Source organism: Theropithecus gelada, chromosome 2 (genome assembly GCF_003255815.1).
Source record: "Theropithecus gelada isolate Dixy chromosome 2, Tgel_1.0, whole genome shotgun sequence".
Classification (NCBI taxonomy): Eukaryota; Metazoa; Chordata; class Mammalia; order Primates; family Cercopithecidae; genus Theropithecus; species Theropithecus gelada.
In genome coordinates, this window is record NC_037669.1 from 39,276,876 (window position 1) to 39,299,879 (window position 23,004).

The following is a 23,004-nucleotide window of genomic DNA, read 5'->3' on the forward strand; positions in this document are numbered from 1 at the left end:
TCTCCGACTGGTGCTCCAGGGGCCTCTGCTTACATCTGACAAGATGGACCCCCTTCCCCACCCTGGGTCAGTGTGCCTAGGGCCAAGAAAATTACTTCTGGTCAATCTTGACATCTTCCCAATATTCCTTCCAAATTCATTAAGATAGAAATATTTAAAGTCTCTTAAATCCAAATTTAGAAATTATCTCCATATGTCAGGCTTCACACGGGCACTGAAGTTTCTTACTTTGTCAAAAAACAAACCATTCTAGGACCTTGGAATACCTGATTCGACACCTGGCCCATATCGCCTCCTTCAGCAGCAAGACCAACATGCACGCCCGGAACCTGGCCCTGGTGTGGGCGCCAAACCTCCTCAGGTAACCACTGTACCCTCCCCTTGTCACCACGCCGGGGGGCTCAGAGCAGCCCCCGATTGAAATGAAGATTGAATTCTTCACATTGAAGCCCCTTTAAAACAAATCTGTGGCTTAAGTGGTCATTTATAACACATATAGAATTAAAGGTGATTTAGGCGATAATAGCCTAAGCTCTCTGTCTGCTAACTTGGAAACTCTGAGTTCTAAAGACATTTTTGGCTACAGCTACAATATGGCTGAACTTATGGGTCTGTATGTTACAATTTCTTGAAAAGGCCTTTATTGTTTTGGGGCTCACTGGCTTGTTTTGGTGGAGTCACAGCTGGCTACAACTTGAATCAGCTGCTTCATATGATTTAATAGATGAAGACCTGCTCCACAGAACGGGTAGGTGGGAGCGGAAAGGCATACCATGCAGGAAACGAAAGTCCATTTCTGTATGTGTAAGGGATAGTGTTTATAGTATTGCAATGTAGAGTACCTGGTAACTGTTTCAAATTTGTTCAGTTTGTTGGGCTTCACAGCCTTTGGGGAGTTCCTTTAATTGGCCCTAAATAATTAAAATATTCTATAAACTGTATCAATTTAGGAGATGAGGCTTGTGCAAAAGGCCTACTGGCTCCCCTTGCTGCTTTAGGTTGTAAGGCAAACTCACTCACTGAATATGTTTCTTCCACACCGTAGGTCTAAAGAAATTGAAGCCACTGGTTGCAATGGAGATGCAGCTTTCCTTGCAGTCCGGGTCCAGCAGGTGGTGATTGAGTTCATACTGAATCATGTAGATCAAATCTTTAACAACGGTTCACCTGGGTCTCTGGAGAATGATGGTAAGGACTCCTGCTAGCATACACCCCACCAGCCTATCCTTCTTTCTTGCAACTAGTGGTGGGATTCAACAGAAAGTGAGGGTGGGCTTAGTTCTAGCTCTGAGTGTTGGCTGTGTGTATGCTGACTACTGTGTGTCAGTGTCTGAGGATCGTGCATATATACATCTGTATGTGTGAAGGGAAACTATGGCGTGCTTGCATGTGGCTTTAGCATGTTTCTAATCAGTCGTATACATGGCCTATCCTGTGAATGTGGTATGCTGAAATAGAACTAGAATAATGTTCTACTAGTTTTAGTGAGTTCTTAAACTCCAAGTTATTTTCTAAAAGAGGTACTGCCAGCATTCTTCTCCCTGACTGTTAGACTTCATCTTTACTTTCACTGTATTTCAGAAGACCCTTATGCCTTCACCTTGAAGTCTTAGAGGAACAAGTTAAGAGGCAGCGTGTTCATACTCACACATATATTCAGAACGCATTCTCTTCTCAATAATTTCTTGAATGCTTTGTTCTGCGCTGTGCCAGGCAGTAGGCATACAAAAGTGAGTGTGTTTGTGGGCATCTTGTAATGAATATAATGAGCCCTAGGAGTGAATTAAACTCCCATGAACCCAGTTGGTAAAGACCAGAAATCTTGCTGACTAAGAAGCTTGGTACATGAGAGTGGTTTTCCAACATCAGTGTAAATCAAAATTACCTGATGAGTTTGTTAAACCAAGGTTACTGGACCTCATCCCCAGAGTTTCTGGTGTAATATGTTTGGAGTGTGGCTGATAATTTGCATTTCTAACAAGTTTTCAGGTGATACTGATGCTGCTGTTCAGGTCCACACTTGGAGAATCACTGGTGCATAAAAAAAATATCTGCAATATATTTTTTAGCTGATCAAAGAACTCCTTTCCAGTTTGTCCAATATTTTGGAAAAACCAGTTTTCAGAATAATCAGTTGCAATTAATATCAAATTTTGATTCCTGGTATAACTGTTCCCATCCCTACCCTGTCCTCTATGTAGTTTATGACCATTTAAAAAATTATTTTATCTACATAACATAAAATTCATCATTTTAACCATGTTAATGTGTAAAATTCCGTGGTTCTTAATGTAGTCACAGAATTGTACAACCATTACCACTGCCTAATGCCATACTATTTTCATCAGTCCATAAAGAAACCTGTCTTAATCCGTTTTGTTCTGCTATAACAGAACACCATAGACTGGGTAATTTGCAATGAAAAGGAATTTATTTCTCATGGTTCCAGAGGCCGGGAAGTCCAGAATCAAGGGGCTAGCATCTGGTGAGGGCCTTACCTTCTTGCTGCGTCCTCCTATAGTAGAAGATGGAAAGTTAAGAGAGTGTGAGAGAGGGGGCTGAACTTGATTTTATAACAAACCCACTCCTACAAGAATGAACCCACTCCTGCAAAATGACATTAATCCATTTAGAAGGGCAGATTCCTCATGACCTAATCACCTCATAAAGGTCTCACGTCACAACAGTGTTGCATTGGGGCTCAAGTTCCCAACACATGAACTTTGGGGAACACATTCAAACCATAACAAACCCCATACCCATTTAGCAATCACTTCACATGTTCCTCTCCCCACAGGCCCTGGCAACCACTAGTCTACTTTCTGTTTGTATGGATTTGCCTTTTCTGGACATTTCATATCAATGGAATCATGCAATATATGGTCTTTTGTGACTTTTTTTTTTTTTTTTTTGGATGCAGTCTCACTCTGTTGCCCAGGCTGGAGTGCAGTGGCATGATCTTGGCTCACTGCAACCTCTGCCTCCCAGGTTCAAGCCATTCTCCTGCCTCAACCTCCTGAGTAGCTGGGATTACAGGTGCCCAGCACCACACCTGGCTAATTTTTTTTTTTGTATTTGTAGTAGGGAAGGGATTTCACCATGTTGGCCAGGCTGGTCTCAAATTCCTGACCTCAAGGGATCTGCCTGCCGTGGCCTCCCAAAGTGCTAGGATTACAGGTGTGAGCCACTGTGCCTAGCCGACTGTTTTATTTTTATTTTTCCTTAGCATATGTTTTCAAGGTTTACCCATGTTGTTGTATATATCAGTACTTCATTCCTTCTTATGGCTGAATAATATTCTGTTGTATAGATATACCACATTTTTATCCATTCCTTAGTTTGGGTTGTTTCTGCTTTTTATGATTACGTATAATGCTGCTGTGAACATTCACGTACACGTTTTTGTTTGAATATATATTTTCAATTCTCTTTATTATATATGTCAGAGTGGCTGGCCTTTCTTTTTTATTTCAACTCTCCAGTTATAGATTTTTTCTTTTAAACTATATAAAAACTTTTTTGAAAGTAAAAGAGAAGTAATATGCATACATTTATTCATTCACCCTTTTGAGCCCACAAAAAAATTTACTGAGGATTTACTCTACAGCGGGAACTGTTGTAGGTTTTCCACATGCAGCATTTCACTGATTTATTACAGCAAACATGATAAAGTCGTTATCAACCTTATTTTATACATGAAGAACAGAGAACCAGAATAGCTTACTTAGTAACTTCCCAGAACCACCTAGCGAGTAACTTGCTGCATGGGGACTGCTGAACCCAAATCTTTTAGCCCACGCTCTTTCCTTAACTCTATTCTGCCTCTGTGAGGAAAAGAATACGAAAATAGATAAATAAATCATTGTGGAGAACTAGGCCTTTTGGGAAATATTCTTCTGGACAGCAAATCCCATCCATGATTGTTAATGTTAAGGCTCATCCTAATTCCAACCTGAAAATGCCTTTTCTCTTTATGGCTATTGCCTTAACCATCTTTTTGTCCTGCATATTAAAATCCAGTTTTCTCTTTAGCCTTTAACTCTGATTGCCTCCGGTGCTCATTGTTCACATACATTTCGTTTAAAGGTTCTTATTATAAATTCTTACTGACTTTGGTAAAGTGCCATACTTAATATTTACACAAAATGGAATTTTATTCCCTATTCTCTGGAATTTTAGATTTGCACAGAGTTCTGCTTCAAACTGACAAGATTTTAGAAGTTGTCTTAGTCCATTTGGGTTGCCATAAAAAAATACCATGAACTGGTTAGCTTATAAGCAATAAACGTATTTCTCTCACTTCTGAAGGCTGGGAAGTTCAAGATCCAGGGACCGGTAGATTCAGTGTCTGGTGAGGGCCCATTCCCCACAGTCGGCACCTTCTCACTGTGTTCTCACATGGGAAAGGTGAAACAAGCTCTCTTGGGCCTCTTTGATAAGATCACTAATCCCACTCATTAGGGCTCCACCCTCATGACCTAAAGGCCTAAAGGCCTCACCTCTTAAAGGCCTCACCTCTTAATTCTGTTGCTTTGAGGATTCTATTTTAACATATGAATTTTGAGGGGACAGAAACATTCACAGCATAGAAGAAGGCATTGAATCCAGTAATTTTATTTGATAGATGAGAACACTGAGGCCAAAAAGATTGTGATATCTCTAATATTCACTGAAAAATAAATGTGTATTGAATATCTCCTATGAAGTAGGTGCTGTTCTAGACACTGGAGACACATCAGTGCACAAAATGACAGAGACCCTCTCCGGCATAGAACTATGGTCTGGTTGGGAAGACAAGCAATATATACCTTTACAAATAAATATATTATCACTCTAAAGACAATAAATACCAAGAAGAAAACACAGCAGAGTAAGGCAATAGTCAGTGACTTGGGGGTATGATTTTGGAACAGAGTGGTCATGGTTTCTAAAGAAGTGATCTTTGAACTGAGACCCGAATGACATGGGGAACCAGGCGTGTGAGGATCTATGAGCAAATGTTCCAAAGACAGAGAACAGAGGTTGTGAAAGCTGTGAGGCAGAAAACTTGCGGTGTTGCAGAACATTGGCCAATGTGGCTGGAACCAATGTGGCCTTCAAAGTGGGGTGCCCCACTCTGATGAGTACCAAAGACCAAAGTAATGAGTTATGGGTGTTGGGAGAAACTGTTCGAATTTCTTTTTTTCATTTATTTTTGTCTTATACTGTGTAATTTCTATTTTTTTATATGTTTGCTATTACACATGACACAAACACAGTGGCATGTGTGTATATATATAATAGGTATACATATAATTTATATATATATGTATATGTATACATTTTTAAATGTTTACTATATTTTTGGAGACTACTGGGCCAGTGGGCAAACAGGAAAGGGGAAGCAGATGAAAGATCCATTTAGGTCATGCGAAGGGATGGGTTTGTTCTGTGTCTTGGGAAAGCACTGGAGGGTTTTGAGCAGGCCAGTGCAGGATCTAAGCCTTCCAGCTGCTGTGTGGAGGAGAGGCTGAGAGGCTGGAAGCAGGGAGACCAGTTGAGAAGCTATGGCAAAAGCAGTGGGAAATCATGGCAGCCTGTAACAGTGGGAAGGAGGAAAGTGGCTGGGTTCCGGATGTATTTTGGAGGTAGAGTTACAAGCCTTGCTTATAGGCTGTATATGGAAGGAGAGATGCATTAAGGAAATGAATAAATAAAAAATAACAACCCCCCAGGCTTTAGCTTAGGCACTGGGTGGTCCGTGGTGCCACCTACTGACACAGAGAAGATGAGAGGAGGTACTAGAGTAGAGCAGAGGAGCACAGATCACAAGCTCTGTTACAAAATGTAAAGTTAGAAATGGCTAAGCAGAGGCCAGGCGCGGTGGCTCATGCCTGTAATCCCAGCGTTTTGGGAGGCCGAAGCAGGCAAATCACTTGAGGTCAGGAGTTCGAGACCAGCCTGGCCAACATGGAGAAACCGCATTACTATTTTAGAAAATGCAAAAAATTAGCTGGGCATGGTGGTGGGTGCCTGTAATCCCAGCTGCTCAGGGGGCTGAGGCAAGAGAATCACTTGAACCCAGGAGTCAGAGGTTGTAGTGAGCCGAGATTGCACCACTGCAGTCCAACCTGGATGACAGATTGAGACTCCATTTCAAAAAACAGAAAATGAAAACCAAAAACTTAGCTAACACACACACACACAAACATCTAAGCAGAGATGCTGAACGGGCCTTAGTCCTAGGAGCCTGGAGCTGAGGGGAGAGGTGGGCACTAAACTTGGTCTTCTGCAGTTTATGTTCTTCCCATTGTTGCAGTTGCTCCCAGAGTGAGTTAATGTATGCATTTATTTTTATGTATTTTTAAGCAAATACATAATCATGAATAATAAAGAATATGTGAGAGTCTTTGAACAAATACTGAAAGTAGATTAAATTTAAATATTTTACCCCTCTTTGGATTGGGTCAAAAGACTGCGCTAAAGCCAGAAAGTTTACTGAAAAGTTTTCAGGATCCCAGGCTGTATTTAACAGTAGTCCTACTGAATGAGTGCCATGCTAGTCCTCCCCAGAAACACCCCATTGTCACATAACAGTTGTCTCCATTTTCCATGAGGCCCTTTTTCAATAGTTTTACTTCTCCCCACCCACAGAGGGTCATGCGCTGCAAAGAGAAATAGTGCCATCAATTTGCTTTCTGAAAATACAGTGAGTCTTCCACCAAAAGTGATTTCAATTGATCTAAATTATCCCTGAGTCTCTTTACTACTTCAGAAGTCATAGAAAACTGGCAAGGTCACCAAAAGCTAAATAGAAGCACACTCAGACTATTTTTTAACTTAGATCAGCTTCACAACCTCAGCACTATTGATATTTAGTGCTGGATGATTCCTACTGTGGGGCACTGCTCTGTGCATTGCAGGACGTTTAACAGCATCCCTGGCCTTTGCCTACTAGATACCAGTAGCACTCCCACACACATTGATGACCATCAAAAATATCTCCAGACATTGCCAGATGTCCCTGAGTGGGGAGGGGAGTGGTACACAAAATCACCTCAAGGTGAGAACCACTGACTTGGAGAAAAGAGAATCCTGTGCGCCAGTGATTGTCATCATCGCTTCCGTTCCTTAAAAAAAATGCCATAGAATAGGAAGGGATCCGCTACATACACTAAAAGACAACTGGGTAGTGAGTAAGAAAACCGCAGGGCATAGTATAGGCTGTATCTTCCTGTGGCAGGGATATAAGCCTAGATGATCTGGGAAAGTAGAGGTTCTAACCTGAAATGGCCTTAGAGCATGTGCTCTCCAGCTGTGAGGAGGAGAGGCAGCCTCCTATCCTACTTTGGCCGTTAGGCTACCTCCGTGGCTAGACAGACATTCCCACCTGGCTGAAGCATGAGGCAGAGGCAGAGTTTTCAGGAGTAAAGACTCGTCGTTGTCACTCTGGCTCACAATGAGTGTTCAGTAAATGCTTGTTATAGGCATGAATGAATGAATGAACGAATAAGTGAATGGTCCCTCTCTGAAAAGTATGGAAGGTGCAGCTACCTCCTGAAGCCCCTGTTTGTCCTCTGGCAAGTCTGGCCAGGAGAGTCATCAGTTTCCTGTGTGCAGCCTCAGCCCCAGGCCCCACCATGCCCAAGAGAAGCCAGGGTGGCACTCAGCCCCCATCATGGGATCAGGAATGGAGGGACTGTGGATGGGGAGTCTGGATGGATGTGATGAGCAGGCCTCCTCCAACACTGAGCTCTTCTGTTGCCTTTACAGCAAACCGGCCTATCATGAAGAGCCTGACCTTGCCAGCCCTCTCCCTGCCCATGAAGCTGGTGAGCCTTGAGGAAGCTCAGGCCCGCAGCCTGGCCACTAACCATCCTGCTCGCAAGGAAAGGAGGGAGAACAGCCTGCCTGAGATTGTCCCTCCCATGGGCACCCTCTTCCACACCGTCCTTGAGTTACCAGACAACAAGTAAGTGGCACTCTTTTAAAAAAATTCTAGGAGATGTGTGGTTGAAGAGGAAAGAGGAGGAGAGGTATACAGTCTCAGGATCAAGATGGCGGTGTGGGTTGGAGGTACCATCTGGGTTGGGGTTTAAGGAAACATTCCAGAAGAGAAGGGAGCTGTCTCTACAACTCTCTCACCAGCGGTTGATGCCTTTATGCATACACTGCCCCAAAGTTAACAAGACCCCCGATCTCCCATTGATCAAGCACCATGTTGGGACAGTGTTAGAGGGGTCACATCATAAGTCATGACTGAAATTCCTGACTTTTTAGTATGGATAAATCAGGCTTGGTGTTTACAAAATAAAGTTTACTAAAAACAAAAATTTGACCCCCTCCCCTGACCCTCCATCCCCACATGACAATACAAAAGGCATAGGGTTGAGTGTTCTGATGGAGGACACCTTGACAAATAGTGTCATTCTAGGCTGATAGCTCTGGGTGAGCAGCACTTGGGGACGTGCAAACCTGGCATCCTTGTCAGAGCCTGTCAGAGCCCTCCCTCATCTCCAAAACAAATAAAGCATTGTTTTCATTGGTAGAATATTTTCTTTCCTCATTTCTCCCTGTCACTTCCTCTGTTGCCACCTGGGTCTCTACCCACCCCCTCACTCGTACCCCATGGCAGAAAGAAGCAGGGTTTGAACAGGAGTCCTAAATTCTAAGCAGATTGTAGGTGGAGGGGCTGAAAGGCAACCTTTCCATTGAAGGTGTCATCCCCACTGTTTGGTCAGTGAAAAGAGGTATGAAAGCAGGCACCTCTTGCACAGGCTGCCACCTTGCACAACTCAGAGATGCCAGTCATGCTGCATGCTATAGGAATGACATATCTGGAACTCATCTGGTGAGAAACCCATCTGTGTGCTGGAAAGTATATGGGTTGTGTTTTCTTGAGACTGAGCTCCACTGCTCCTTTCCCTATGTCCCTGGAGAATAAGTCTCATTTCTCCCTGATCGTCCAGAGATCAGGAAGAATACCTTGGAAAGACCATCAAATGCATTTTCTTTGTGCTTTAAACCACACCTGGGGTGCACCATACCCAAAGGTATGCTACCCTATAAAATATTCCCCAAGGATAAAAGCTTGACAAAATGCAGGCCAAGTCCAAAGGAAACCACCAAGCACTGCAAAGCTATCTCAGATGGATCATAAAAACATCCTGGGTCCAGGTACAATGACTCACTCCTGTAATCCCAGCACTTTGGGAGGCTAAGGTGGGAGGATCATTTGAGCCCAGGAGTTTGAGACCAGTCTGGGCAACATGGTGAAACCCAGTCTTTTTTTTTTTTTTTTTTTTTTTTTGAGACGGAGTCTTGCTCTGTCACCCAGGCTGGAGTGCAGTGGCCAGATCTCAACTCACTGCAAGCTCCGCCTCCCGGGTTTACGCCATTCTCCTGCCTCAGCCTCCCGAGTAGCTGGGACTACAGGCACCTGCCACCTCACCCGGCTAGTTTTTTGTATTTTTTAGTAGAGACGGGGTTTCATCATGTTAGCCAAGATGGTCTCGATCTCCTGACCTCGTGATCCGCCCGTCTCGGCCTCCCAAAGTGCTGGGATTACAGGCTTGAGCCACCCGCGCCCAGCCGAAACCCAGTCTTTACAAAAAATAAAAATATCAGCCGGGTGTGGTGGCATGTGCCTGTAGTCCCAGTTACTCGGGAGGCCGAGGCAGAAGGATTGCTTGAGCCTAAGAGGTCAAGACTGCAGTAAGTCTTGTTTGCACCACCGAACTCCAGCCTGGGTAACAGAGCGAGATCCTGTCTCAAAAACAACAACAACAACATCAACAGCAACAAACATGGTGGGCTTGAGATCTGGATGTTCCGTGAGAGCCCTGCAGAGAATAGGTCCCTTGTGGAACTCACAGATTGCAGGTTTTCATCCTGAAACTTTATACATTCCAATGGCTGGGCAGAGCCACAGCAGGGCGAGGCCTCCATGGTGACCCCTGGGGTGCCAGGCTCTCTCGACCCAGCCTAGTGCTCCCCTTTGCCCATCTCACCAAAGCAGCCTGGTGTGAGGCTAAGCCAGAGACATACTAACTACCCTCTGCATTCCTCTGTAGTGATCATTGACCACACCCTGCAGGGTGCTACTCTCCTCAGCCTCACCAGGCCAGACTCTTTTCCAGGTCGACTTTCTCATCCAACCCTTTTCAGTCCATGAAAGTCTTCACCAGCCCTCTCTTTGCCTGTGGATGTCCCAGCAGTGTGGTTATAGTGCCGGAGCCTAACAGGACTCAGGTCCATATGGTCTTCAGTGCTTCATCCTGCATAAAAACTGGCCATGTGTGGTGGGTGGCCCAGTCCTGTCATCCCAGCACTTGGGAGGCTGAAGTGAGAGGATGGCTTGAGGCCAAGTGTTTAAGACCAGCCTGGGCAAGATAGTGAGACCCCCATCTCTATAAATGAATAAATGAATGAAATGAATGAATGGTGTCTTTGAAATTCCAGAACAAAAGTGCTTATCAGAATTCCCAGAATTGCGTGTTTGCTTGTGACTGCTGAGATTCCCACCGATCCTTGCCTCTGTTTGCCCCCACCTCTGCCTTTAATATCACACTTTACCTCTTGCCCTGGGAAATACAGTTTGCTGTGACTCATGAAAGCCTTGCTTGGTCACCTGGGGCATCTCTAGACAAGGTAAGAATCAAGTTTACCTTGGATTTTAGAGGGAAATTTCCTGAAATATCAGAGCCATTCATAACTAAGGACATAAATGGAATATTTGGTCTCAATTTAAAAGTCCCCTTGAAATGACTAGTTAACAAACTAACCCCTTATGCCTTGGTTCTTTTAGGCGAAAGCTCTCCAGTAAATCAAAGAAGTGGAAATCAATATTTAACCTGGGACGTTCTGGATCGGACTCCAAATCAAAACTGAGTAGAAATGGGAGTGTATTTGTGAGAGGACAGAGGCTCTCGGGTAAGAATCAACAGTAATTGTTTTATGATACAAATATTAGTTTCCTAGCTCTGCTTATTAAGTCTTGGTTTGATCTTATCAAACACACTAACTCTGAAAGAGAAACTTATAAATTAACTGGGGGAAGAGGAGTCTTTTTAAAAAAAGTTTTAGACTTACCAAAAAAATTGCAAAAATATTACACAGAGAACCTGTATACCCTTCATGCAGCTTCTCCCAATCTTAACATCTTATATAACTATAAGTTATCAAAGCCAAAAATTAATATTGATACAATACTCCTAACGAATTTGCAGATCTTATTCATATTTGGCCAGCTGTCCCACTACTGTTCTTTTTGTGGTCTAGGATCCAATCCAGGATCTCACACTGCATTTGGTTGTCATGTCTCCTTAACCTCTGCCAATCTAGAACAATTACTCCGTCTTTTTGACCGTGATAACTTGGAAGAGTACTGACCATTTATTTAGTAGAATCTACTTCAGGGAGAGTTTGTCCAGTGTTTTCTCGTGGTTAGACTGAGGTTAGGAATTTTTGCCGAAAGCCTGCAGAAGTGACCCTGTGCCTGACTCAGTGTGTCATATTAGGAGGCACATGATGTCAGTATCGTATTGAAGAGAACTGTGATCCCTTGGTTAAAGTGCTCTTTGTCATGAATTTTAGGATCCTCTAATGGTTCTTGGATGTAACAATTATTCCTATGGCATTGTTAAATGATGATTTTCTATTAACTGGAATTCTGCTGAAAAGACCTGTCCCTTTTCCCCCAGGGTCGTGATTTTTAAAGAAGGATGCTACCCCATGGGACTTATTTCTGGGTATTGAATAGAAATTGATACAGGAAGGAAATGAGGGAACCATATATAGTGGGGAATTTAACCAGTGCAGCTAAATATGATGTCAGGAAAGAGAAGACCAACGAAATTTTTCATAATGATCTTTAGTGTTATAGATTGAAAGTATGATAAAAATGGAGGCAATAGTTATGAAACCAAGGTGTAAAAGAGAAATGTACAAATGCAATGAGCAAACTTTGACTGGATCCTGGTTAAAAAAAAAAAAAAAAAAAAAAGAGCTGACCGAGCACAGTGTTTCGTGCCTGTAATCCCAACACTTGGGAGGCTGAGGTGGGCGGATCACTTGAGCCCAGGAGTTCGAGACCAGCCTGAGGAACATGGCAAAACCACATTTCTAAAAAACAAAAACAAAAAACCTACAAAAGACAATTTGGGGAACAAAGAGGGAAAATGTGGATATAGACTGGATATTAAATGATATTAAGGAATTATAAATTTTCATAGTGTGCTAATGGTTCTTAGGAGACATATGCTAAAATTAAAGTATTCAAGGATGAAGCAGCAAAATACTGACACTTTCAAATAACTAGCAAATTATAGGTAGGTAGATAAATATCAATATAGAACTAGATAATGCAAATATAAGGCAAAATGTCAATAATTATCAAACTAGCTGGTAAGTTTAAGGGCGGTAGGTTTCTAAATGTTTGAAATTTTTAATAGAGATTTGGGGGAAAATTAATTCCTATAGGAAAAATGTGAGATAATGTTTTTAAGGACTTTCCTCAAACCCGGTAATAATCACATGCCAAGGATCAGAAAGTCCAGATTTTAGAAATCTTTATGTTTGCCTATTAGAGTAAGGAGGGGTGTCACAGTACAGCAGTTACAATGATTTAGGCTGTAAATAATGGCAAATCAATTCAATCAACTTATGCAATGAGGGAATTTACTGGCTTCTGCAGTTGAACACCCTGATAGAGGGAAGGCTTCAGGGGGTTTAATACATGGGCTCTGTCATGATTTCTCATGTTTTCCCCAGCTGTGTCCTCCTTTGGGTCAGCTTCATCCCCAGACTGGCTTCTTTTCTGTGGCAAAGTGGCTGCAGTAGTTCTAGGCTTTCCCTCTGACTATCCCTCTAGGTCCAGAGGGAGAAAGAACATTTCTGGTAGCTTGCTCCTAAGAGCAGGAACCCTTCTTTTCCAGAAGGCCTCATCAAAATTCCCCTTGTCTCAGTATCCTTCACTGAGCCACATGGTTCAGTCCCTGTTGTCAATGGTGTGCCTTGTGCTGATTGGCTTCAGCCTGGGATCCTGAGCCAACTCCTCGCATGAGGAATGGGACTCACACCCACGAAGTACAAGAGCCATGTGCGAAGGGCAGAAGGGAAATGGACTCTGGGTACGCATCTGTAATCACCGTATGGCAAAACTCAGCTTGCACAAAATGGAAAGATAGCCAGAATGAAGAGGACAGGTTGCCACAAGTGTGGCAAGACAGATACAAATCAGAAAATAGGATTCTTAAGGGAGAAACAGGGGAGAAGAGTACCTGACTAGAAACTCCTAATCTATGAAAAGAGCTTTGCTTAAGCACACCAAAGAGAGAATTTCAGTTGCAGAATTAGTGGTACAGCCATGAGAGAGGTTCACCAGCAATGAAAAGTCAAAAAACAACAAAACAAAACAACAAAAAGGAAATAAGTGGTTTGCTTTGATCTTTACTTAGGAAGATTTCCACCCCCATGTGGTTTTCAAAAAGAACAAGTCCAAGGCACTAGATCAAATGGTGGTAAACTCACAGAACATGCAAGATGCCCCTGGCCAGGGCTTCTCACACCTGGACCTCAGAATCGCCCACAGAGCGGATCACACCATAGCAATTTTGCCTCAGGAGGTCTGTGGTGAGGTCTGAGTATTGGTAATTTTCTAAAAACTCCCCAGGTGATTCTGATATGCAGCCAGGGTTGAAAGTCACTGGCTTATGATCTTATGAACAAACTAATCAGATCTTCACTAACTGAATGCAGGGGTGAAATTCAAGAATTGTCAGTGTCAATATAAGTGGCATCCTGTGGCCTTAACTATTGCCTGAAGTGGTTTCTTTTTACCAGAAGAATATTGCTGGCAACTCTGGAAAATAAAGACCAATAGGCTTCATGGCCATAACTTCAATGGAATCTGTGATTAAAGTTAGGCCATTGAACCCCATAACAAATGTAATCTACCAGTGTGGTCTCTGTAAGTGGCATGTGAGCTCACTGTTGAAATATGTATGTGAAAAGGGGAACCAGTGGATTAACACACGTAAATAATATGTTTTAAAATCCCGTAACTAAGGACATTTAAAAACTTAATTCACCACGAATAGTATTGGGATCGTTTTGGGTGGGGAGGAGTGGGTGAAGGGGTGTTTAACCATATGTAGAAACTGAAACAGGTAAGAAAGAAAGTGTTGGAAAAAATGGAGAACTGAATTAAGACGCATAAACTTCAGAGCCTTCCAGATATGGGTATTTTAATTGATTCCATTTAAGTTGTTTGTACATTATTAAAGAGAAAGAAGAGTTCAGGGCACCCTCTTGAGCAGAGAAATTTCAAAGCCATACGGCTATAGCAGGTCCAGGCTCACCTTTGAGTAACGCAGCTAAGAGAGGAGGACTCAAGGACACAAAGGCTGCCAGAAAACTGGGGGGTGCACCTCTGTGAGGCCAGGCCAAGGTCCCAGACAGAAAAATGTAATCTAAATATAGTCATAGGCCACAGGAGCCTGAGCTGTTAGTTACTCTCCAGAAAGGGGGCCAGGGAATGCTTGGGGACTATCCCCCAAGCCACATCTCTGATGTGCTGCTGTGCTGCGCAAGGCCACAAGGAACTGCATCATGAGAAAGAGGCTTCAACACCACCAAAGGTGGGTGGACACTGATGGACCTACAGACAGAGCTGCTGCCCGGCCTCTGTGACACAGTCAGGGGCACCTGGTCACTGCCTGTCAAGGTTGACACCTGGAAACCAGAGAAATTCCAGCCTGGAAAACAAAGGCAATGCATGTCCTAGAATACACAAACAAAGGGATGCTGACCAGGTAGGGTCAGGGCAGTAAATCAATGTATAGATTTGTGGAAATAGCAGATCTTCAAAGGATAAGAATTCTGGGGCACATTGGAAGTGAGGAGGTGAAAGGCGATCTCTGCCTTTGCAAAGGATTTGCATGGCGATGGCTGGGCGTCCCACAGCAGGCCCCAGAAAGACAGAAGCCCCACGCTGGGAGACCAAGGGGTTAATTCAGAACCTCCCAGAAGAAGCAGGTTTGGATCAAGGAGGAAGAACAGGGGAACTTTAAACAAGAAACAAAAACAAGCTTGAGTTACAGCTCAATTTTGGTTAAGGCCAACTCTAACTGCTTCTCATGGAACCTTCTCCTGTCTTCCCCTTTGTTGCTGAGCCCTAATCCATCCGGAATAGCAGCAACAACAATCAATAATTATTACTTTTTAATGAGTACTTACTCTATTGCAGATTAGTACAATATAATTACCTTATAGTCATTACCTATGTAATCCTCACAACAGCTCTATTTTTTCTCATTTTACACATGATAAAACTGGAATTTAGAAAAGTTTAGCTGTCACTTTGGGAGGCCAAAGCAGGAGGATTGCTTGAGTCTAGGAGTTTGAGACCAGTCTGGGCAACATAGTGAGACCCTGTTTCTAAAACAAATTTTTTTTTATTAGCCAGATTTGTTGGTGTGTGCCTGTAGTCCTAGCTACTCCAGAGGCTAGGGCAGGAAGATTGCTTGAGCCCAGGAGGTTGAGGCTGCAGTTAACTTATGATCACTCTACCACACTCCAGCCTGGGCAAGAGAATGAGACACTGTCTAAAAAAAATTTAGCTGCTTGGCTGAGGTCACACAGCCCAAAAGTGGCAGAGCTGGAATTCAAACCCAGATGTTTCTGAATTCAGAGTTACCTTAAGGGCTACTAGTCCTGGGCCTCCTGCTTCCACGTACCCTCTTTCCCCTCTTGACAAGCTCGACCTAGAAGGAACAACCTTTCAGCCAATTTAGTTCCCTGAAAAGAGATGGTGTTTGTGAATGCATCTATTTAATACTATGCCTGGAATACGTTTTTACTCATTTAAACCACACTTCCAAAAAGCTGCTAAGGTGGCTTACAAATATGCATGGCGCACACCCAGTCACAGAGTAGGTGTGCAAAAAAGGTTTTGTTGGGATCTGTTCCAGGGTGAGGTTGACGGGTGAGATCATTGGGGAGCACCCAGCCTGCAGGCCTCAAGGAACAGAGCTGCATCCGGCAGAAACCTAACTCCAATTCCCTTGGGCCCTCTCACCTGCTGTACCACATTTGCAGTAGCTGAGATATGGTCTCAGCTCTCTGCTGCTGAATACGAAGAGTGGCCTGGAGCCTCATGGATTCTACCCCTGGATTCATCCTTGAATACTTTTTGTACAGTAAAATTGGGACTCCTCATTTGCGATGAGCTATTTGACAAAATTGCAATTTACCTTTATTGTAAAATATTAATAAAACTTTGATCTATAACTGCCCTGAGTTTATGAAGTCTGTCCCATTAAGAAAGTAGGAACATCTAGGGTGGGGTAGAGGAATGTTTTCAAGGGGATCAATTATACTGGAAAAACTTTCCTAAAGAATTTTGTCTTATGTACTTGAACAGCCTGACCTATTTTTCTGAATGCTTTCTGTTAATATGCATTCATCAAGGATATTTTTTCTTTTGTCTTTAGTGGAAAAGGCTACTATCCGACCAGCTAAAAGCATGGACTCACTGTGTTCAGTGCCTGTGGAAGGTAAGATTTTACAAGTAGTTTCTGAGTTGGAGATTACAACTAGGAGGCTGGAGCTCACTTGCCTTTATAAGCTGTCGTGCCTGCTTCTCTGTAGTCACAATCACACACAACTACCTAGTCCCAAATCCCTCCCTAACCCTACCCTAATTTAAGGGGTTTACATAGCACCATAACCTCCCCTACCTTTCTCCAGGGCTAGGCCTAAAGAGCCATCCTCTTTGCCCATCCTTCCTCTAGCCACAGCTGGAGTCCATGGCTATTTTTCATTCAAACCTGAACCAGGTAAAAGGTCAACACCTGAAACCTAAGGCAGAAGAGGCTTCCCCTTTGGGCAGAAAGAAAGAGCCAAGCATTGGTTTATGCCCTATGGTTTTATGCCTAGAGGCCTATGTATCTTGAATTTGGCTGCTTCCATATGCATTCGCTTCCTAGTTTTTGTGTCAAGTCATGATTTTCGGTTGGTAGGTTCATTCATGTATCCATTCATTCATTCATTTATTATGTATCATTAAACATTAATTAGGCACCAGCTATGTATCAGCCATGTGCAAACCACAATATCCTTTGTTGGGGCAGACGTGTATACAGTTGCACACGAGGTAACACCCACCACCAAAATAATACATAACATTTGTTCTCACAGCTCTATCCTTCAGGGCTGACTTGCCTGTATCTCTCCCTTCTACTTCTGTTAAGTAACCAACAAGCACCATTACAAGTTACAAGGCAAAGGATTTGTCTGGCAACAGACCGTTAAAACTCCCCTATACTTATCCTATGTCTTTCCAGCCCCTTTAATACAAGACATTTTTCTCTTTCAAAAATGGATCAGACCAAAACAATACAGAAAATCTTTAGAACAACATTTTAAAAATAATTCTAAACCTGGGCCGGCTTTGGTGGCTCACACCTGTAATCGCAGCACTTTGGGAGGCTGAGGCAGGCAGATCACTTGAGGCCAGGAGTTCGTGACCAGCCTGGCCAACATGGTGAAACCCTGTCTCTACTAAAAAAATACAAGAACTTAGCCAGGCATGGTGGTGCATGCCTGTAATCCCAGCTACTCAGGAGGCCAAGGCATGAGAATCGCCTGAACCCAGGAGGCAGACGCTGAGGCACGAGAATCATTTGAACTCAGGAGGTGGAAATTGCAGTTAGCCGAGATTGTGCCACTGCACTTCAGCCTGTCTCAAATAATAATAATACTAATAATAATTAATAATAATTCTAAACCTGTAGAATACTCAGTGAGGTCTTCTTAAGTTAACTTGATAGTTTCAGCATTTTCTTACTTTTATATTCATACGTTTGCTTTGGTTTAGAAACTTCTTGGCAGTTCTTGCCCAGTTTTGCAGGAGTTAATATTTCAAAATATAGGTCATTATATACATGACATGTGAGTATTGGACAGTTCATCTAACTGCTGAGTCTTGGTGTCCTCATGTGTTAAAGATCATTGCACTTTCTTACTGGGTGGTCATAAGAACTTTAAGCATAGAGTTATGTAAGATGCCCAGTTTAGTGCTTAGTACCAAATTAGAAATTATTTTCTAGATCCCTGGCAACTCACATATCATCTCCAAGCTTATTTACTTCCTATGTAGACTTTTTTCTTCCTTACCTTCATGTCTAAGCCAGTCAAGAACTTGGTCCGGGCGTAGGGGCTCATGCCTGTCATCCCAGCACTTTGGGAGGCCGAGGCAGGCACATCACCTGAGGTCAGGAGTTTGAGACCAGCCTGGCCAACATGGTGAAATCTCCTCTCTACTAAAAATGCAAAAATTAGCCGGGCGCAGTGGCAGGTGCCTGTAATCCCAGCTACTCAGGAGGCTGAGGCAGGAGAATCGCTTGAACCCAAGAGGTGGAGGTTGCAGTAAGCCAAGATCATGACATTGCACTCCAGCCTGGGCGACAGAGCTGTACTCCGTCACAAAAAAATATATATATATCCACTCCTCACAACTGTACTTTCTAACATTTAGTTAATTTACATTTCTAGTTTCTCATCCTCTGAATCAACAGGAAGAAGCCTGAGAAAAGGTGGGAAAGGTCTAGTTGTTAACAGCATTTGTTTCCTATCTGGGAAATCAAACCCCCCTGTCTGGGTCCATCTGCCAGAGAAAACTTAAAACAATAAGTTTTAAAGTTCTAAAATAAGACAAGATTCTGTTTATTTTTCATTTTTGTCTTCTTCATTTTGAGCAAACATCATCCTACCACCTCCCATCTGTCTCTTTATTTTTTCATGATCTACAATTAATGCCTGGTGGATGATGGCTCTTTTTAGCAACTTTAGCAGTAATCTTTTTTTGAAAACTGCTCTACCTGCAAAGTTTAAAAGTGATCTGTATGGCACGACAGCAAATGGTCCTACCAAAGCATCATGCTAAAATTCTGTGCATATAAGGAAGTGCTTTCTCTTTTGTCATCCAGATGTTACCTGTCTTTATCTGGGCGGTTATGCCCCTATTAGAATGCTGTGCCTCTCTAGTATTCAAATGTCATGTGCCTGCCCTTACTGGAAGGCCTGCCATTGTATGTGTGCCCAGGCTGCTGACCATACACCTCTTCCTTTTTACTAGGAAAAGAAACCAAGGGAAATTTCAATCGAACAGTTACCACCGGTGGATTTTTCATTCCAGCAACAAAGATGCACTCCACCGGCACCGGCAGCTCATGTGACCTCACCAAGCAGGAGGGCGAATGGGGCCAGGAGGGGATGCCTCCGGGGGCTGAGGGCGGCTTTGATGTCCATCTCCAGGGCGCTCAGGCCCGGCCCCCACCGGAACAACTGAAGGTTTTCCGGCCTATTGAGGATCCGGAGGGCGAGCAAACAGCCCCAAAGATGCTGGGTATGTTCTACACTTCGAACGACAGCCCTAGCAAATCCGTCTTCACCAGCAGCCTCTTCCAGATGGAGCCGTCGCCGCGTCACCAGCGCAAGGCGCTGAACATCTCCGAGCCCTTTGCGGTGTCTGTGCCGCTCCGCGTGTCCGCCGTCATCAGCACCAACAGCACGCCGTGCAGAACACCCCCGAAGGAGCTGCAGTCTCTTTCCAGCCTGGAAGAGTTTTCTTTTCATGGATCAGAGAGCGGAGGCTGGCCAGAAGAAGAGAAACCGCTGGGAGCTGAGACTTCTGCAGGTAAGTAGAGGAGGGAGGGTCTCTTTCCATCGCAAGAGAGAAAAACCGGACTTAAATTTGCTTCGAGTTTGCAAGGCAATACAGTGAAGTGGTTAAGCCTGTGGGCTCTAGAGCCCGACTGGGTACAAATCCAGACTTTGCCATTTCACTGCGTGATCTCCAGCAGGTGTAACCACTCTGTGCCTCGGTTTCTTAATCTGTAAAATGGAAATAATTATGTTAATAATACCTTTTTCATAAGTTTGTTGTAAGTATTAAATTATTTAATACATATGACGCTCTCAGAACAGTGTCTACATACAACAAGTATATAATAAATGTTACCCATTATTATTTTATTTGCTCACAGAGTGAGAAGGCACGAGAAAAACTCAGAATGGAATGCAGAGCTGCAGAGCTGGAATTGGGAATTCAGGTCTTCCAGTCTCCTTCTCTCACCATCCACCCATCCTCATTTCTACTTTATATTTGCAGACAACATGGCCAGCAACCCTAGCAACGAGAAAGAGCATCCCTCTCCCAATTTTCTGATATCAAATGCAGGAAGGATTCTGATTGGATCTGCCTGAGTCACTGTTGCCCAGCTCATTGGGTTCTGAGATTGGCCAGACTTGAGTCTCTGGGTGTGTCTGGAGTGAGGAGAGGTTCTTTAATTAACGAGCAAACATGGGCCACATAAAATGGAAGCAGGGAGCACCCCAAAGGAAAGGATGGCTGACAATCAAACCAACAAATGTTTATTGTGGTTTAGGAATGTTTCTTTTCAGTTAATATTAGTCATTTTCAGCACCTATTAGGTTGTCAGGCACTCTCCTAAGTGTCCTGCAAATATTATCTCATTTCTCCCCTCTATCCTATGATATAGGTAGTCACTATTATCCCCATTTCCTTAAAGAGGAATAGGTTATTTACTCAATCACTCATAGCAAGGAAGTGGAAAAACCAGGATTTTAATCCAGACTTTAAAAAAGTCCACGCTTGTAACACGACCACGCTCCCTCCTGTGTTCACTATGGGCTGTGGAGTTACAAAGATTGTTAAGACATGATCCCTTCCCCACAGTGAGCTCACAAACTAAGAAGGGAAATTGAAACACTGCACTGAAGTCCAGCGCAGGGTCAGCCTATGGAAGAAGCATAAGAGCCTCCTCAGGATTTTTGGAATTAGGGAGGGGTTAGGTACCCAAAGCATCATGAAAGAGGTGTTCATAACAGATGGCAAGGGCATGAAGGAGAGGCAGTCCTCTCAGGAGGAGTCCAGGAAGATTTAGAAGAGGTGACATTTGGACTGAGCCTTCATAAATGGGTAAGGTTTCTCCATGCAGAAAAGATGAGAAAGGGCATTCCGGGCAGCTACATGTTGTGGGAAATATGTAGGTTTTGGAACCCAGCCTGGCTGATTCAGATGCTAGCTTTACTGCTTTTTGTCAGTGTGGCAGTGGGAGATTTTGGAGCCTGTTTCTCATCTGCAAAGCAGGGGAGGCTCCTATCCCAAAGGCTGTAGTGAAGTCTGAATGGGAAAATGTCCATAAAATACCTGTCCATAGTCCGGCTCACAGAAGATGTGAGTAAATATCAGTCCTCTCCTCCCATTTCCTTTCAGGATGGGTACACAGATGAGCACATTTCAGGGGATCCAGTGATGCCTTGTCTGGAAAACAGTGTCATGGGCTGGCGTGGATGCAGCAGGATGAAGGGTAGGGGAGGGAGTGAAGGCTTTGAGGAAAACAGTGTTTCCAAAGGCTTTTGTGAGATTTGTTATCCTCTGTGGAAGAGTGGGTCGGGGTCTTTTAGAGACAGTCTGTTATCCACTTTCCCCCCCTCTCTCCTCCCTATAAATTAGAATACCCATTTTACATTAAGTTGGTCTGGGAAAGACACTAAGGGAGACTCCAGCCCGCCTTCCTACCTGTGGCCAATGGGCAGTCAGGGCAGAAAGGGGGGCCTTGTGGAAGGCAGCCATCCAGATCTGAGACCCAGGGTGGAAGGGGACTGCTGAAAGTCTCAGGGGCAACAGGTCCCCTCACCCTGCTCTCTGACGGGGTGAGGTTAACCTCAGTGTTAACCTCGTGATAACGTCCATGATTATTCCAGGTGGAGAACTTCACCTTCATTGGTTAAATATTTTTCTTTCTGTTGTGAAGTAGCAGTGGGCAAAAGAAAAAGAATTAAAGACAATTTTCCAGGTTACCCATTTAAACTTTTAGTTGATCTAGTCAAACCAACTCTCCCACTTTTGGCCAATCTAAGTGAAATTCCAGTGCGACCCAAAGCGTAGAGATATCGAGTAAGTGGTGCATTTTAACTAAAGTTAAATGATTGTAAATACCGATTACTCTGAATGAAAAAATTGAAGGATTAATCAATGTAATCGTCATGGTTGATTATCTGACTTTTACCTGATTCAAGAGTATGTCCTGCTAACCTCATCCTCAGCTGGTGGGGAGGAAAGACAACAAACAGAATCCCTCCGAAAGTGAAGGATGAGCTTATGGGCTGGTTTAAAAATTACAACTAACACTGTCTGCATCCCGTTCTAGAAATGTTAATTAAGGAAGAGCAGAATAAACATATAGCTTTACAGAAACTTGATAAATGAAAATCCGGAATTTCCTTAAGAGATATTAGGAGTTGCCTCATTCTTTGACTGAAGAACTTACAGTAGAATTCTCTTAGTTCTATTTTAGTGCATCTGAAATATGATTCTGTAACATCCGCAAAAAGGTGTTTTGCCCTATTTTTTTTAACCAGGAGCAAGCCTACCTTATAAACTCATTAGTTGGTTATATTAGTTAAGGTACAGGCTAAGCTGCTATAATATAGAAAACCAAAAATACAGTGGCTCAAACAAGATAGAAGTTTATTTCTATCTTACGCACAAGTCCAGCGTAAGGTGACTGATCCAGGAGATCTGGTGTTCCAGGCTCCTTCAGCCATACCCAGGGGTGTTGTCCTTGTCTGCATGGTCAGAGTGGGCTCAACACCCCCGCAGTCACATTCCCACCCATGGGAAAGGGCTACAGGAAGAAGCTGAGCAGCTTCTACTTAAGGTTGTCACCTAGAAGCTGCACACATCATTTCCACTGCATCCCATCTGCCAAACGTATTTCACATAGCCACACTTACCCTCAGGAGACTGAGAAATGTTGTACTAGATGGAAAGCGATGTGCCCAGCTAAAACCTGAGGGGTGGGGGAGGTTCTAGCTCCAAATAAAGAAGAGGATAGATATTGGGCAACGATTATCAATCTCTGCCTCCATGGTCACCCGCTTTGTGTATAATGCGTCACATGCTGGGAACGTGACAATGCCCTTCCCTTTTGAGCT

General features: G+C 43.5%; 1 protein-coding gene across 1 annotated transcript in view; it reads left to right on the top strand.

Moving 5' to 3' along the window:
- The window catches only part of ARHGAP31 (Rho GTPase activating protein 31), a 124,334-nt gene that overhangs the window by 87,756 nt on the left and 13,574 nt on the right, over positions 1-23,004 (top strand). The window contains exons 5-10 of the mRNA XM_025375519.1: positions 254-361; positions 1,046-1,188; positions 7,753-7,951; positions 10,787-10,911; positions 16,473-16,535; positions 19,118-19,678. Coding sequence (XP_025231304.1) covers positions 254-361; positions 1,046-1,188; positions 7,753-7,951; positions 10,787-10,911; positions 16,473-16,535; positions 19,118-19,678 — 1,199 coding nt within the window. The remainder of the gene's footprint in view (positions 1-253; positions 362-1,045; positions 1,189-7,752; positions 7,952-10,786; positions 10,912-16,472; positions 16,536-19,117; positions 19,679-23,004) is intronic.